The sequence below is a fragment of the Calidris pugnax genome, unplaced genomic scaffold (genome assembly GCF_001431845.1).
Source record: "Calidris pugnax isolate Ruff unplaced genomic scaffold, ASM143184v1 scaffold23, whole genome shotgun sequence".
NCBI classification, from domain to species: Eukaryota; Metazoa; Chordata; class Aves; order Charadriiformes; family Scolopacidae; genus Calidris; species Calidris pugnax.
The window spans coordinates 739,109-757,525 of NW_015090772.1; the positions used below are offsets into that span (position 1 = coordinate 739,109).

General features: G+C 40.7%; 1 protein-coding gene across 1 annotated transcript in view; it reads right to left on the minus strand.

The window, feature by feature from the left end:
* Nucleotides 1-7,251: 7,251 nt before the first annotated feature.
* The window catches only part of GLB1 (galactosidase beta 1), a 48,506-nt gene continuing 37,340 nt past the window's right edge, over nt 7,252-18,417 (minus strand). Inside the window, exons 14-16 of the mRNA XM_014942202.1 lie at nt 17,622-17,753; nt 12,826-13,065; nt 7,252-8,728 (exon numbers count right to left, since the gene is read on the minus strand). Coding sequence (XP_014797688.1) covers nt 8,468-8,728; nt 12,826-13,065; nt 17,622-17,753 — 633 coding nt within the window. The 3' untranslated portion in view covers nt 7,252-8,467. The remainder of the gene's footprint in view (nt 8,729-12,825; nt 13,066-17,621; nt 17,754-18,417) is intronic.

Here is an 18,417-nt window from a genome sequence, read left to right on the forward strand (position 1 = left end):
TTGGGGTTTTTTTTTTGCAAACTGAGTCATGGTGAGCAAGCAGCTGATTCAGCTGTCAAAGCTGAGTCTCTTCTACTGAAAAGACTGGACTTCTACTTAAAAGCACTGGAATTCCAGCTCAACTTAATAAGAAAAAAAGACTTCACCTGAAAGTTTCAGGTGCTGAAACTCAGAAAGAGACAATCAGGTACGCTCACCTTGACAAGAGGACACAGGGCTAGATGGACCATACTCAAACTCAGTACAATTATTCTTATATGAAAAAATACACTTTTATTACATGAGAAAAAAAAAAAAAGCAAAGAAAACAATACGAGCTGAGCTCTGTGTATTTTTGAAGCCCTCAGCATCTGAGACAAGAGCAGTTTCATGTGCTGCACCAACGGGGCAGACCCTTGACAAACTCATGACACAGAGAGAGAAGAAACAGTGGGAATCCCTGAAGGTTCTTTCACCCACCTTGCAGGACAAGTACAACAGCATGGCTATGTTGCTGAAGAAGGTACTTGCTCACCAGAAACCACAGTGAAACCAAAGCAGGCATTATCTAGCCTCATTGTTTTGTGAACAACTGACAATACGTGATGCACACCAAGGACTGTCAGAAAACACATGGTTTCTACCTCGGTTTGCAAGGATAACAGGGAATACAAGATGGTGATAAACAGCTGGGGAGCAAGTACCAGCAGAGCTATGGGTATTCACAACTTGGCCTTTAGGAGGATTTTTGTTATGACTTGGATATATTTCCCCCACCCTGCACATCCAGCCAGGGGAGCTGAACCTTCACCCCATTTCACCTCCTTTCTTTCATGTAAAATTTTCCACTTGTAGCTCTGAAAACCTGAAAACTGCAGAGCTCAAGCATCATTCACCTTTGTCAGCACCATTCAGCTTTGCCACAGCCTGTAGCTGGTTGGTGGTGGCTGGAGGCACCAAAAGGGAAATGATTTTCTTTCCCTGCCCCACTGCCAACCTGCTTTTGTTTAGAAAAAAAAAATAAATAAAACAAACCAAAACCCAACCAAACAAAAAACCTAACTACCCACTCTTTACCTGACACATAATTATGCTTTCCCCTTGGTCTTAACAAGGCTTGTGATCCAGATCGTGTTTTGTAACACTGAATATTCTTGTCTGCTTGTATCTCCAGAGTGCTTAGGCATCCCGTTTCAGCACTGTAGGTACAGCACAAAGGAGAAACAAACTTCATGCAAGTCAAGTATGCTACTGCTGTAATCTCATCTCAGTATCTTTGCAAGGCAGGTTTGGGTTTTTTTCAGAATTTAAAAACGAAAAAACCCCCACTAAAACAAAAGATGCCTAGGTAGTTTCTACTCTTGCATCTGAACTACTGGCACTTTCTGTCTAAGCTCTCTTTATTTCCTAGGATGGGTGACCAAGCTTAATTTTGGGGTTGGCTGGGGTGTGTCCCTTTTTTTATTCACATTAAGAGGAGTCCAAAATTTGGCTAATACTAAAACATCAACTGTCTCAGCATGAGAGTTAAAATTAGCAAGGATCCGTAGAAGCTCTAGGTTTTCTTCAACATCTCTGAAGCCTTTGAGTCAAAGCAAACAGACCTCAGAGGTTAGACTTGAAAAAGTGAAAAATAAAAAGAGCTGCTTCAGCAGATACCAACCAGCAGCTACTTTCATCTACATCAACATGAGCTAGGTGGACTCAGTGCTTTAAATGAAGTCACATCTGCAGGTGTCTATGTTTGACTGTAGTCAAAAGACTCACATTTCTTTAACTTCAGCTTTTGAAGTGGATACTGCTCTGGATCAAAGGACCAAAAGAGCAACATAGGACAGCAATGCAGCAGAAGTCACTGCTTTGACAAAACTTTGCAGGAAATCATGCTAATCCCTCACAGGTTCAATACTAGGTTCTCAGGTTCTTCAGCGCACCAGATCTACCTATTCATGATTAGTACAAACCACATCCTAGAACTGAGGGGGAAAAAAAAAATCAGAAAGCTTCAAAGAAGATAATGTAAAGTACATGCACGATCCAGACGCGTGTCTCATGGTCTGAAATCTTCTGGGAAACCTCGCTAGTATAGCAGGCTGTTTCAACGTCCAGAAATTAAATGTAATGTGAAGGAGGCAAGAAAGAAGTGCAAGTTTTCCTTCTGCACAGCTGCTTTCTTCTTCCATATGTGCCTGCTCAGAAAACAGCAGGTAACACTTTCAATATAAAGGAGAAAGGTTACAGTCTAAAGCTCAGAAACAGGGCATGAGGAAGGCTGAGGGTAAGCTCTCAGTTTCTTTTCCTCCTCCTCCTCGACAATTCTACCTATGCTTCAGAATGCTCCTTCACCTATAGTGCAGGAACACATCCAGACCCTGCAGCCACCACATGCACAACACACAGCCATTCACCTTCTCCCAAGGCAACTGCACTGGAGAGTGCTACTGCAGAGCTCCACAACCAGGGGAGACTTCTGGCTAGATCCATAAAGAGTGTTCACTCTGTGCACCCGACCAAGATTGGTGGGACTCACCAAAAGGAACATCCGAGTGGGATTTGGAAGAAAGGAGAAACTTATAAGCAAGCTGGAAACAAAGGCATCTTCCTCCAGCTTGCAAACTAATGACGGATAGGTGGAAGGGGTGGAGATCAACTCCACTTCAGGCAACCAAGGACACATTGAAGGGAATTTTTTTGGTTTCTCTATACATAAGACTTCCCTAGTACAAGAGGAAGAACCAGCAAGACTTAAGGAAGAATGAAATAGGAAAGAGAGAAGAGTAATTTCTTGGCTACAGCATTAGAGGGATGACCTGCAATTGCTAGGCATCTCCCCACATCGTGCTCAGATTTGCGTTCTGGCCCACAACCATACCCAACACTGAAAATGCTCAGTTAATATTAGTATAGACGTACCGAGTTTAAAAAAAATAAAAATATTGTATACACTTAGGACTAAAGACAATTAACAGCAACATTCTTTCACACCATAGATACTGGCTGCATTTTCCTACTGAATTTGCACCATTATTCAAACGCATCCACTCTATTTAATAAATAACCTTTCTGTTGGGAGTTTCAAACTCAATTCCCAGTTCCATTAGGGAGTCTTTTTTCCTTTTGTCTACCAAGAAAAAAAAAAATATATTAAAAAAGCTAAGTTACAGTCATGCAGCTGTAAGCCTGTTACCAAAGTGCAAGATATTGAACTTACCATCATGCTTGCACAGAGTCTGCTATGACTCCACGCTGTGGAATTCCGTGAGCAAGACTGTGCTGCCCATTACAACACTACAGAGCTAAAGGTGGGACCTTCCTAAGACCCTGACCTTGGAGTCCTACCTATACTTGGCTCCTGAGGAACAGCTGTATGTGCTAAAGTCCAAAACGTGAGTTCTTAAATACATTCCTGATTCCTTGGCCACAAATCCTACTGAAAGGGGATTGCATTACCAAGAGCCTGAAACTAGCACTGGATCTGTGAAATCTCTTGTAGCTAACACACATCTTCAAGACTTCCCCCAAAGCCAGGGACTCCGGTTGACTCCTCCCGTATTTGATAACATAACGAGCAACAGAAATTACCTTCTGAAAAGGAATTTTTAAGCATATATAGTTTATTCAGCAAAAGCATGATAAAGATCCCCATGACATCTTTTCCAACATTTTTCCATTCAGTTCTTTGCATCAAGTCTCAAGATCATCTCTTCCTGCAGATTTTTGCCTTCTCATGGAAGGAGAACCATTCAAGTAGACCTCACTCTTCTGTAGGTTCCAGTTCCTTTTGTAACAAGATCTTCCAGCCAGGATCTCGAGGCTGGGTACCATGCTTTTAAGTCCTGGCCTTGCAAGAGAGCTTCCATGCAACTCATATTCCTTCAAATAAAGTTGCTGCAACAACTGGACCAGGTCATTCAAGACCTTATCACCCTTTCACATCCTTGTTGAGTCATCTCTGTGGTGTTCTGTACTTCTTAAAATTTCTGTAAGTCCAGTCCATCAGGTAGGTAAGAAGGTAACGGAGAGGGCACAAAACAGTTTCAGAGCACAAAGACATACTTCATGTTGGCTGTGGACAGTGAAACTGGTAACTTTCATCTTTTATTACCTGTAAAAATGCTGTTTGCAGTCTGGAAAAGATACGTACAAAAAGATTAAACTGAAAATGTGGGGACTGCACATCAATCAGCAGTTCCTTTGGGAAGTTATGCTAGAGCATTTGCAAGCAAAAAAAAAAAAAGGAAGATGATAAGTGATTGCAAAGCCATGTAACAGAAAAACATTCTCAAGTAGTTTCCTGCTGATAGAGAGACAACAGTGGCCGTAAACAACTAAGCTGCTGTCAGAGGCTCAGGTTAGAATCTCTCAGCACTGCGAGCTGAGACAGATGGATTTCCAGGAAGAGCATCCTACAAAAACCATCAGAATATCCATTTTACACATAGAGAGATCACTGGGACCAGCAGCATCTTAATATATCTGAAATGAGAATAAAAGGGGACTGCAGTAGTTTAGTCAGCCATCCAATTAGATCCAAGTGACTAAATCCATCCAAAGAGAGGGCATTTCTTCCCTTTGCAGTTTCAAACTTAGAGTTTTGTTCACAGGTTGCCTTTTCAGCCTGGATAATTCAGTATTGCCTCCTTCAGAGCACACCACTACAGGATTCTTCTGTAATTGCCACTTCTGAATGCCTGACAGATTTGTCAGGTAGACGGTGTTTGCTGTCCAGTCCGGAGGATTATTTCTAGAGCCAGGCTCATGTAAACATTCAAACTGTGCAAACAAATGAGTACTTCATCAAAAAATAGTGAAAGAAAACCACAGGCACTGTGGAGTCCTCTGAGAGATGGGAGAGCAGGGAGACAGGGAGAACTACCTGCACAGGAGAATTACAAAGGGCATGGAGAGTCTGAAGTGGTATGGACAAGGTCAAGGGACTGAAAGTTTGGTCAACACTTAGGAAGATAACCATATTATGAATAAGGGAAAAAGTAGTCTTGTACCTAGGTTAAGAAAGTGAATTAAACTATATACTGCATGCTATTCACCATTTCATGTTCACCTATTTGCTCCTTCATCCCAGATAATCACAGCCCAGGCTTAAAAGCCTCACTCCAGGGCTGGAAAAAAATATCTGTGCTAAGCTGAGCCCCTGCAGCTACACTCTAAGGGCAGATTTCAAACGTCACTCCCCTACAGAATTGCAAAGATCGCACCTCCCTTCCAGATGGGGCCAGTGTAAAATCTGCCCTTCTCCTTACAGACCTATTCTGACTAAATACCAGGTTTGTACTGGTCTGCTGAAAGTAGAGAACACTGTGCCCATTACTCAGCTGCTGTGCCAGTAAAGCACTTGCTAATTCCTAAGGACAGGTAGAAAGGAGCATTTGAGGAGCCATAATTTTAGCATCAAGAACATTCTTTTTTGCCATGCCTTCAGGAACAGCGGGATCCAGACAGACCACCCCATTGAGCTTCAGTATCTGGAGCCAATGACACAGCTACACTGCAGATGCTGCCCACGGGTCTGACAATGGTTTCACATCATGCCCGTCAAAATCAAATAGGAACTTGGTCAAGGTGAGCCAGCTTAATCTCCACAGCCCCTCTTCTCCTATGCATTTGGTCTTCAGTCAGAAGGTTTCCTTCCGATTCCATGTGCACCTCTGGATACAGACAATAGAATCACATTTCTGGAAGTGTTCAAGATCAGGCTGGATGGGGCTTCGAGCAACCTAGTCTAGTAGGTGGTGTCCCTGCCCATGGCAGGGGGGCTGGAACTTGATGATCTTTAAGGTCCCTTCCAACTCTAACCATTCTATGATTCTGTGATTTGAGGATAGGTTAAAATAACTGACCTGCTCGAGACTGCAAAGCAGCAAAATGCCAAAGCTGTCCCATTTTGCATCACACACTCAGCCCCAAGAGGACTGCATGGAGGCTAGGAAACCTAGGGTAAGCCCCAGCCACGAAGTACCAGCAGTGGTGTGGGCACAGCGACCCAGTCTGAGAGATGGGCAGGGCAGGGCAGAGCACCCTCCTGCAGCACCTACAGACACATCCTTGGGTAAAGAGCACCCTCCCGCAGCACCTACAGACACATCCTTGGGTAAAGCAGCAGAAAGTGGCAACAGGGTCTTCTCGGTAGCGCTGTACTCTGGAGGCCTCCCTTCTGCATACTCAAATAAATACTGCAGTGCTTGGCAACCTCTAGCAGTGTTTTCATGTAGGCAGATCAGAATTAGGAATCAAGGGCTTCAACTTTCAGTTCCTTTCTGTAAACAAGAGATCACTTCTCTGAAAGCAGAAAATAGGCAGGTGTGCTAATGAAGCTATCTACAGGCCTGCTTGAAAAACTTTAAGCCCATTTTTCCATATTGTTCTTGTTAGTCTCCTGTCTAACCAGATGCATGTTTGTAATCCTTGATGCAAAGCCTTTCTACTTGTAATATTACCCAGAGCTGTGGCAAAAAGTGAAGTCTCGGATTACACTACATTTTCACCAGTACAATATAAAACGAAATAGAGTATTCTAACTCTAATGACTCCCCTCACAGCACTAACTGCCATCAAAATTAAAAATACCCCTGGCTGTTAAAACACTGAACTGTTGTAGGTATAATACCTAAATAGTGCTGTCATTCTGCACACTTCAAGCCACAAAACCCACAACCGGTATGAAACTAACTCTGTTCCATTCCTTACATTCAAGGCCTGGCTCTGAGGTAATTAATACTTCACAATATACCGACTGCAGAGCATGTTCCAGGGTCTGCACAGGGATTGTGCAAAAAAAACCAAAACCATAAACCAAACCAAATGGGGAGTCAGAGCAAACCGCTTTATTCCACGAACGAAGTGTGTCAGGTACTGAACACACAGCCCCCAAGGGTTAGACTTTGCATTTGAGGTGACAACTGAAGGAGTAGAAGCTCTCTGGCTCAGGTGAATGACTTCTGCCTGGTCTGAAAGCCTATCAAACACATAGCAGAGATGTGGGTAGTCAAGGAAGCCTGTGTTCCTTTTCACTCTCTCCTCAGGTGACAGTAATAGTCCTCATCAGCTGAGAAGAAGTAAGCTTTTGCATTGGCCACCTCAGAAAAGGGTGACACCTCCCAAGTCCACACAGCTTATCACAACTACTTGATTTGCTTTACTGTGCACGTATCTTCATAGCACAGAAAGCAAATGAGACATCAACAAGAACTCATCCAAAGAAACTTTACAACCTCATTTCTCCCTTACACTGTAACTCCTCATAACTCCTCCTCATACCCTTTTTCCTTCCCAAACAAGCACAGGAAGGATTTAATCTTTAAAGAACCATTTTAGTAACGTCAGACAAAAATCAAAGGAAGAAACCACAGATTATGAAAATACTCAATTCCATCATCTTAATCTTTTGTTATTTAAATCTAATTAAGGAATTTGACATCAAACCCCTAAGAATCAATGATACAACTCAGTCTTTTGTAGAAAGTCAGTTTTACTGACAGAGATTGCGCATCTTTGCAAATATCAGGCACTTACAAAGATCATCAGTTTACTGGAACAAAACAGATGTGAATTAATGACTAAAAGAGGATTAAAATTCTCTAACTTAAAGACTTCCACTTGCAAGATGCTGGCCTATAAAAAAACAGGTACTCCACGCCCCAAAAAAAAAAGAAGAAGGATTCAATGAAAGGAAAAGTGGCTAATTTTAAAACTAAATTCTGCAGGCAGGTTAATCAGAGCCTATGGTCCAACCTAAACAGCATAAGTTTTACACGTCCTTGTATTTATCAACTTAAAGTCTTCAAAGATAGCATAAAGGAAGCAGTAAATTGGCTTTCCAAGAGGGGACAGATGCAGACTACAAGGTCCTTCCACGTTGCTGCAGTTGGGACCAGCTTGTATTTCAGTTTTTCTTCCACAGTTCTCATCACTGTTCCTGTGAGAAACCAACTGAAATTCTTCTGAGGTCATTTGCACAGAGGTGAGAAAAATGAGGTCTGCCCAACGCTGGCAGTGAGCCCCTTCAGACTATTGATAGTAACCAGATGATAAAATCAGCTGAAAGTGTTTAGTCCTTTGGCAGTCCTGACCTACCAGCCTGCGTGAGTAAACAGCAAGCTGGTGAGACTGTGCACTCCTTTCGTAGGCTCCTCTCCAGTTGCAAAACATGGTAAAAAAAGGAAAGTGTAAAAGGGTTCCTGTAATGTAAGCAGCCTGTGAGGACCAGTTTTACTAGACTGATCTGAATGTTATCTTCCAGTTGAGTTCAATTTCAGAGTCCATGGCAAATTCTAAAGTTACAGCTTTTATTTTTTTTAAGAGAATTTCAGTATTTAACTCTGGCAGATTTAAAAAACAAAAGTTTTTGAAGAATTTTAAAAATTGCCTCAGCCAAACAACTCACTGATAAACACCGAATCTTTAGAAAAGGGAAGTATGGTTTGAGAGAAAGGGAAGCAAACTGGGGGAAGATAAGAAAATACTGAAATCATTATAGATGGTTCAGCCTTATGTCTCTAACAAAGAGTTGGGGGGCATCATTTTCATACTCTGCAGTCGCATTGATATTAGGTTTGTCAACAAATTCTATTTCGCATGCCTGGGTGCTGCAAGGAGAACACTCCAGCTCCAACACTGTTATGTTGTTTGGCTCCGATGAAACAAGTATATTCCTTGGAACATAAAGGGTCAACTGAGGACCACGGGCTGGCCAGTAGCGACCAAGATTAAAGCCATTGATCCAAATTTGCCCCTGTTAAGAGAGAAAGAAAAAATAATGACATTTTAGTAATTTGACAGCAATCAAATGATGAAATAGCTTTAAGCACAACGCTCTTCACATAGTAACTGGATTTTCTCCATCCTCCAGTTTGATAGAACACAATGACAGAAAATCTGGTCAGAAAAATACTAATGACAGTCAAAAGAATCTAAATTCCTTGATGAGTTAAAGTAATTAATATTTAAAAAGGAAGTGGTTAAATACTGCAGTAATTCCAAATATGACAATACTTAGGAAAAGAAAATTACAGGTTCCTGGCACTGAATTTTGCACCAAGTTTCAGATCCTAGCAAAACTGAAAACGGTATTTGCTTGAAGCTGATTGTTAAATGGAGAAAGAACTCACAAAAGAAAAAAAAACAGATCCTAATTGTTGTGGCCACCTTTGCTAATGTAAGACTACATTATCTTGGTAGGCCTTTCATGTTGCATAATTTCCTGCAAGAGGTACAGCTTGTCTAGACACACGAAACTCAGATGTCTATTATACTTGTAATAGCTCTATCAACAAAAAAACTTGTGAAATCACACTGCAAGAGAGTAGTGTATTTTGGTGTAGTTACCTACAACCATTAAAATCTTTGGGGCTCTGTGAGCATTAATTTAAGTCCAATGAAATTGTGGTTAACATGGCATACAAACTCCTTAAATTACTTCTAATTGCAGAGGTGGTCAGAACTGCTAGTTCAAAATATTGTTCTAACATTATAAATATCTTAAGTTCAAAAGATAAAACAAAATTGGGCAAGAGGGAAAAGAAAAAAATCAAACTAGTCATTTATACACCACAAAACAGACGGATTGAAGTGACACAAATGCAGATTTTTCCAAAAGAGTGTGTGCGTACATACATATATGTATATATACATATACATTTTTAAATATATATTGTACATATATATATACATATACATTTTTAAATATATATAGTCTATGCATTGGTGAGTTGCAGAATGTTACGTAAAACTGTAAATGGACTCCTACTGAGTTAAGCTGAATCTTTGTTCATTAAACAAGACATAAGGGAGGTAATATAGCTGATTTGGTTAAATAATTTGCTTTTACTCCTTCCTAATGTCTTTTCACCATGTCAGATGAGTTCAGTGGAAAAGAAAAAGGATGGGAACAGATAACTTTGTTAGTCAGAATATAGAGGAAAAACAAACTACCTCTTGGCATTGATGTACACTGATAAAAATAATAAAATAGTCTGAATCAGTGGAAAGTAAGGACTTTTACTGCACTCTTGGTCATTTCTACAATTTTATGGGATATCTGAATAATACTTTTAGAGGATTTACAGAAGCACAATTGTAATATAGTGAGTATTGCTGTTCAAGATGTTTTGGAGGTATTTTTCTTGTGTTTTCAGGTATTTATGAAAACAGACTTTATTAAAGTTGCAAGCGAAATTTTATAATGAGTTGGTAAATTTGCAACTGCAGGTGAGTTATTTAATCTCTGTATCTACTGCTGTGGTATAAGATTCCTACCTTGCACAGTTCTGCCAAGGTGCTAATAAACTGTGACCTCAAGCTTTCCAATTTTATTTTTTTTTGAACCAAATTTATCTTGCTTTGTTTTTGCTACACTAATAGGCAAGAGCAGAGCTATTTATTCGAGCTCACTACTCTGCTGCTGTGGTAGTTTTAGAAGAAAACGTGGCACCAGTGCTACCTCCCCCCACACAAGATGAATTAGTGAGTGTAGTACCCACTAGACAGCAGCCCACCCACTACAGAGAGTGACTGTAACCCTGGGGCAGTAGGAGTTTACTGTAGGAATCAACTGTTCTAATGCAGGAGGTCTCTGTTTCTGATCTTAATCAGGCACTGGTTGTAACTCATTTTTCCAGTAAAGTTATGAACTTAATTTCTCAACTGCAAACTGTCCTTATTAACATTGCAATTTCTAAAGTATGCACACTCAGGAATTTGTACACTCTAACCCAGCAAATCATGACACGACCAACAAATATGCCCTAGATAAAATAAAGGAGGGGGGATCTCTATCTTCAGTAACAAGATTTCCTTTAGTAGGGCTAGCAACTACAACCCATGATTCCACAGAAATCAAGTACCATTCTGACTCCAAATCTTTCTGTTGAAGAAAAGAAAAAAAAGTCCAATAAATCTAACCATACATTCAGGGGCATGTGCGCTTAAGGGCATCGTGCTTCCTCAAGCAAGGGTGGAGGAAGTTTTATTAATAGTGAAGGGTTTAAAAACCACTGAAAGAAAGTGAGCTACAACATTGCATGACTGTCAATGCTGCACCCTTCTTCCAAGCTGTCCAGCATGCCATATTCCTCATCTTAATATGCAAAGGCAGGATGATCGTTGGAATTACATGTTTTCTTGGGAAGTGGTGTTTCCATGGTTTTCCAATTACTCAAAGCAGGTGGGTTTTTATTAGAAGTCCCTCTCCACACCTTGGCACCTGCAATTTATACATTGCCACTCAAGGAAATAAGGCCCAGATCTAGTGGGACCTGAGTGGAATTTAACCCCTTAAGGCCCTCTGCCTTAAAAGCATTTGCTCATTGTGAAGTTATCTGGAAGTCTCAGTTTCCACACCCAGAATCACCTCATCTTATTACTCCTGGGTATCTTACTTAAAACTTCGGTCCAATCCATGTAAAGCTTGAAGGATCAATTACATAGCCCTACTTACAATTTGTCTGGGCTCTCTTCACCTTGACTGCTTTACAGGGTACAGAAACCTCTGTCTTGCAGAGTTTGTATGTTCAATAGATCCTAGGAACAGGATTCCCACCGGTACATGAGAATTCTTGGACCCATTTGCCATTTCAAAAATATGTTTGCAAACCAGCAGGTATGGTCATCTCATTTTCTGAAGAAGATTTGTGATTCACTGGTCACAAAATTTACTGCAGAAGTCTCAGATTCCAGTTCCTGTGCAAAAAGCTATTTTTGGATTTTATTCAGTGACTTGGTAAGATAGTCCCTGTTGCTATATACGTGTGTAAGTCAGACTTCCTCATCCAAGCTCAGTGCCAGCAACACTAAGTGCCTGCAATGAACCACAGTCTTCTGCATATTGGGAAGTGGTTTACCCAGTACAATACCATAGATAGATCACCAGCAACTCCTTCTCCTACTCAATTTTAATAGCAGTAAATTAATTTATTCAGAAAGGAATAATTTTGCTACCTAACACTATCACAAGCACTTCCCTGAAGCCTGGACATAAATGCTTAAGCTTCCAAGAGGAGTGGAGCTTCAGTGCACACATTCTGCTCCCTGGACATCCCAGCAGCTTGTTGAGCTGGTCCTCACCTATCCTGCACGCTGGCTGTTCCACACATTGCACCATGGAAACACACTCTTTCCTGCTCTAGCTATGTTCCAGACCCCTGAGAAGTTCTGATGAACAGAGATTTGCCCACCAGCTTCTCACAGCAGCACTCTCTGATCCATTCAGTCCAGTTACAGGTAACCCCCAGAAGACAAGCAGTAACATCTTCCATGCGTTGGATCCATATCTATGGGCACAACACCAGCAGTTGTGTCCAACACTCTCTGTGCTTTGTAACAGGACCCATAGTTCCTCACACAACACCACAAATACGTTCTTAGTTACTTTTAATCAAACAATACAACAAGGAAAGTGTCCTCTGGCATCCCACTTCCTCCAGAATAAAAAATTCTTTTATCTCAAGGTATATATTCACTCCCTCCCTCCAAAAAGATGTTTCTGCTCCACATCTTGAGACAATAACATCTAAACAACTAAATGCAGCATTTCATGACAGTTCATCTTTCTCACTGTTGAAAAACTAGTTTTGGGGTGGGTTTTTTTTGTGATGGTCCAGTTTCTAGACCAATACCAAGTATCATTTGAGTATGTTTGCCTTGTCTTAATGGTTTGCCTCCAGATTTACTTAAAGCAAGGAATCCATTTCCTAGTTGTTAAAATACATTTGAGACACCCCACCACTACAACCAACTTCTACCCATTCAAGAGAGGTGGACTTCGATTGTCCATGGAAGTTTCAGTAGCTTTCTGAATGGACTTTACAGCAGTTTTTACAGCAAAAGTTGTACCTTTGTCCAGCCAGGAAACTTGACATAGGTGTCTTGAGGCAAGTCTGGAATCCCTTCAGGAATTGAAAGTCTACCAGTGTAAAAAGTAGGTGCTTCATAACTCGGTGGACTGCCAACGGATCTCTCTCGGCGGTCAAGGTGGCCTTTAATGCTATGGTTCACTGCTCCATCTATGTCTAGAGGATACATCTCCCACTCAACAAGTGTATCTTGATCAAGAGTTAAATTTGAAACAAGACCCTAGGAGGAGATAAAAAAGAAGAACAAAACACTAAATCATAATTATTTTCATGTTATTGAAGTTACTTGGCTGCAACTATAAATCAGTCAGAAATGAAAACTGAATCAAACTACTTGCAACAGCTGCCAATCTGTGTATGAAAAAAACAAGCATCTGGTCATCACCAAGCTATAGGCTTTGCTTAAGAATAAAGGGTTCCGTTTATTCTCTGTGAAAGATCTGTTCCTCTTCAAAGTTTTGACCTCTCACTCACGCCCAAGATTTTTTTCAAACTTTTTTTCCCATAACTCTGAAAATTTCGGTATTGCCTGATTCCAAAACCTGGGGCTTAAATAAAAGTGGAAAAAGCATCAAATAGCGTATGCTTGTGATAACAATCAAGAGATCTGGTAACACTGAGTCACTAACCCAATATATTAACCTGCACAATAGCGGAGAAAGCTGTATTTACTTCCTACAAATCTTCTACAGCTAAGATACAGTATCGCAAAATCAAGACACATGCTTTCTGACCCTGATTCAGTGAAAAGCTTTAAGCTTACAGTCAGCTTCAAGCCCACAGAGTCCTGTTTCGTTTCTATGGAACCATGTGTACTCACACAATGACTGCAACAGCAAGGTAAGCTCATGATTTAAGAAGAGTGGAAGGAACATTAAGTTACTCCTGCACAGGTGTTAATTGTGTTATAAATAGTTTCTAAAGTTGTGTTTCAGTGCAATGCAAGGGGCTGATATTAAACCAATGCTGCCACATCCATATAATTGCTTGAACAGACACTGTATAGAAGCTGGTTTTCAGGGCAACTTAAGTTCTGTTGCAAACACCCTGTCGAACAGGAACAAGCAAAACCACATTTTTAATGGTCTAATATTATGTCGGGTGCTTGTTGTGATGTCTAATAAGCATGGCACTGACTCCACAAGCCTCACCAGCAGTATGAGCACCAAGTGGATTTCTCTTCATTTACCTAGATGCCCACTTTACAGAAGAGGAACTTAAATTTCTTACATCAAACTAAAATATCTGCACAGAGTTAAGTGGCAAAACTTTTCTATACAATCTAGACTTTACTGTCTAGCAATAAAATGAAGTAATGCAACGTAACTTTAGCTCAAACTTTCTAACCTGCCTCCCCTAAGCCCCCATTTAGGTGCTATGAATGGCATGATTTTTCAAATGAGATGAAGTGCCTTTGGTCTGCATAAGAATGCATATAAATATAAATATTCCAAGTAAAACAAAGATACAGGTGGCAGTGAGTATGTGGAAAAAAAAATAGAAAAAACCAGAAACCACATTTCCTTCCTTTGTGTCCTTCAACAACAAGATTTAAATCAGCAGGATGTTTTAAAAGCAAAACCCTTTCAAGATTCCTTCCCAAAAGCTAGATGGTTAGCTCAATTTCAAGCTGCAAATTTCAACTGCAGCCCGAAAGAAAAAGCTATCCTATTTGCTGAAAAATGCAAGGCTTCACAAGGTAGGAATCTCTTCCTCTAAAGTTATTTTTGAAAGCACAAAATGTCTAAAACCCATGGTTACTCCCAGTTTTCAAAATCAATACAAGAACAGCATGAGGGAGGGATTATATGGGAATGAGCAATGCACAAAATTACCTGAGAAAGGCTGCCTCTGCTACACAGCAGGATCCTTTTAGAGGATTATTCTCACAAATCATATGTCTACTAAAATTGCTTTCGCTCTTAGATCTTTAACAGATTGAAACCCTGGTGTAAGTGTGAATTTCAGCTCAACCACAGCAGCACTGAGTACCTGCCTAATCCAACCTCTAATCCTCTATTCTGTTACTTTAATTTAGCACTAAGCACACAGGCTTCCTTATCACCCAGCCTCTTATTACACACATAAATAAATGCAACATTGCTGCCTCTACGTGAAGGCAAAACCTTGGGGAACTACCTGTCCTGTCTTGTCACTCTGAAAAAGGCAAGGCACCTTGACAAGACAGTATAAGCAGAGTTGGCACTCCTGCTGCCTACTGAATTAATATGAAAAACCATCAGTTGCTGATGTTTCTAACTGAGAGGCTTCCATACATCCCAGATATTTTCAGTTTTGTTCTGATCAGGATTCAAATACCTGTATGCTTTCCAAAGCCTAAAATGGGCAAAACTGATTTTTGATACGGTGAAGGCCTGTAGGTTACCATCTTTGCAAATGCTGAGAGTTATGTTGCTTTGCCTTGACTAGAGTCTCAGCATAATTGGAAATAAACCTACAAAAATCCTCATCACAACATACTTAAGAATAAGATAACGGGTCAATTAGTCTCCTTTAAACCAAGCCTCAGTTTTTCCATGCTGCTGAATCATAACCAATATACCCTTCTTTAACAATGCAAATATGCCCATCCTACTCAAGTGTGAGAACTGGAGATTCTGCCTAGTTGAGACCTTGCAAGTCTCTTCCCAGTCTATGGACCGGATATCATCCACTCGGTGATCAAACTGGATTCTGTAACTGGCCCAAACTCAACCAGAGTTTGCGATCTCATCAACTCAAGATGCATACACATTTGGGTTTACTTCTTCCCCTACTTACAACCTTAAAAATACTACTTCCTCATAGCACATGTGCCTTTGCTTGATAACTAAATGGTACTGTTCAGGCACACGTCTTTCCTGTTTATCTTTCCCCAGCTCTTGCATCCAAACTGAGAAACACTTTGGACAAGTCTTAATTCTGCTCTGAGATACCCATCACATATAGAATTTAGACTGAGAGGGACCAGAAGCTTCTAATTTACCTGGCATTACCTTAGCACCAGAAAGGTACCACAATCACCAGACAGACAGTTATTAATCTGGAGAGTCATTAAACACTTGACACACTTTCTGAATACTGCTAAATCAATTTAGGCCAAGTAAAATCGAGAGGGTGTTTAAGACATTCTTGCAGTTAGGGGGCTGCACATCTCTTCTTAATTGCAAAGCTTTGTCATGACTTCACTACTACTTGTAACCCAGTAACATAAAAAACTTACAAAATAGTGTGCTTACTTGTAACCCAATAACATAAAAAACTTACAAAATAGTGTGCTGTGGCACCAAACACGGCAAAAATGCAAGAGCGGACTCTACATGACTCCTCTCTTCAGCAAGTATCACACACGCTTGGGATCCCATAAAGTCGAAAACCAAGAAAGCTTCCTTTTTGCCCCTGCCCTTCCTAGTGTGATGTTAGTGGCATCACCACTGTATTGGGTTTACATGGCAAGGTTTTGGTAGCACAGTGGCTGCAGGGGTGGCTTCTGTGAGAAGATGCCAGAAGCTGTGCCCGTGTCCGGTAGAGCCAGTTCCAGCTGGCTCCAAGACAGACCCACAGTTGGCCAGAGCTAAGCCCAACAGTGATGTTGGTAGCACCTCTGTGATAAAGGATTTCAGAATGCTGGCAGGTGCTGTGACCTCTTCCTTAAGGACTGCACCCCATGAAAAGGACCCATGGTGGAGCAGTTCTTGAACAACTGCATCCCATGGGATATTGGAGAAGCTCATGGAGGACCGTGCCCTGTGTGTGGTGTGCCATGTTGGAGCAGAAAAGACTGTGAGGAGGAAGGAGCAGCTGAGATGAAGTGCTACCAACTGACCACATCCTCCATTCCCCATCCTCCTGCACCTCTCAGGGGAAGGAGGCTGAAGAGTCAGGAGTGTGGTTGAGCCTGAGAGGAAGGGAGGGGTGGGGGGAAGATGTTTATAAGTTTTGTTCTTATTTCTCATCATCCTACTCCGTTTAATTGGCAAGAAATTAAATTAATTTCCCCCAAATCGAGTCTGTTTTGCCCCTGACAGTAACTGCTGAGTGATCTCTGTCCCACAAACTTTTTGTCATATTTTCTCCCCATCCTGTTCACAGAGGAGAAGTGATAAAGTGGCTTGGTATGCACCTGGTAGCCAGCCAAGATCAACCCACCACAGCCACTCATGCAGGGAGGCGACAGTCCCAAAGTGTAGCATGGACCCAGGAGCATTCGGAAGGTTTTCTGCTAATTATCTCTAAAACCTGATCAGTCCAAATCTGAACTGGCAATTTTACATGATAAAGCGCTCATGAGACAGCCTTTCCTAGTCATATTGAAAATATTGCAAGGGCACACTGCTTACAAATGAAATGGGACATGGGAAAGGATACAAAAGTGTATACATATACACACACAAATACAACCCCAGGATTCACAAGCCTTGAAGTACAGCCAAGATCTAGACTGATTTCCAAACCACTTTTTTATTTTATTCAAAGAGCTTTGCATATTTTAAAATGCTAGCTACAGGATCAATTCAACCTGAAAGTTTTGTGGGCAACACTTTGGCTAACAACATAATAAAATAATGAAAAAAAAAAAAAAAGAAAGATGTCTGTCAGTTTTTAATTCCACTTTGATTTCAGTGACTGGAAAAACTCAAAAACTAGTGAAGAGTTATTTTATTTTGAGGTAAAGTTACAGCTGCATAATCCTGATCCTTTTGCTCTAACCCATTATTTTCTTTTCAACCTGTGGAACGGACACCATAATCCAGTAACTCAATTTATTTTATTTACCTTGAAGTCATTATTGTATCTGCCAAAGTTGACTCGGCCCATATTCTCTACCAAGATGTCCAGATTTGCTCCAGCCTTCCCAGTTATATTTAACATGTGTGATTTGCCCCTTTCAAGGACACCTTGAGGAACCTATAATGAATTACACCAAGAGAAAGAGACATTGAAAACCAACAAATCCCTGTTATTTCTCTCTTCAACTTGTATATAGAAAAGAAAGGGGACAAAGGAAACAAATGAAAAAAGTTTAAAGAAATATTTTCCTTTCCTCCTCTTGCATGGGAGCACACGCACACAGAGCACTGCTATGTCAGTATTCACATGTTAGTCAGTCTAGTGACCATAAAGATTTTGGCAATATTAGTGATTACAAGGGGCTTAATTTTCCAATTAAGCCCACATCAATATTTAAGTTTTATTTATTCCCATTGTCACAACATAAAGAGAGATGACTTTGATTCGGACACTGTGGTGATGAGAGTCAGCACAAGTCAAAGTATAATTCAAAAATAGGCTACAAAAGTCTGAACAAAACCCTGCTTAAGGGAAGAAATGTAAAGTTCATGTTCTGTGCAATAAACTTTTTTTTTTTAACTTGTGGTCAGAAGCCAGTTTCATAAGGTAAGACATAGGCTCAGGCTTCCACTTCCCTGTACCCTCAAAGGAAAAAAAAATAAAAATATATGACAACACTGTAGAAAGCCACCAAACTTTCACCACCATATCATTAATGTATTTCAAGAACCTCTAAGTAAACTCTTCCTCTAGGTTTTGGTTGGGTTTTAGTTATTTTTTT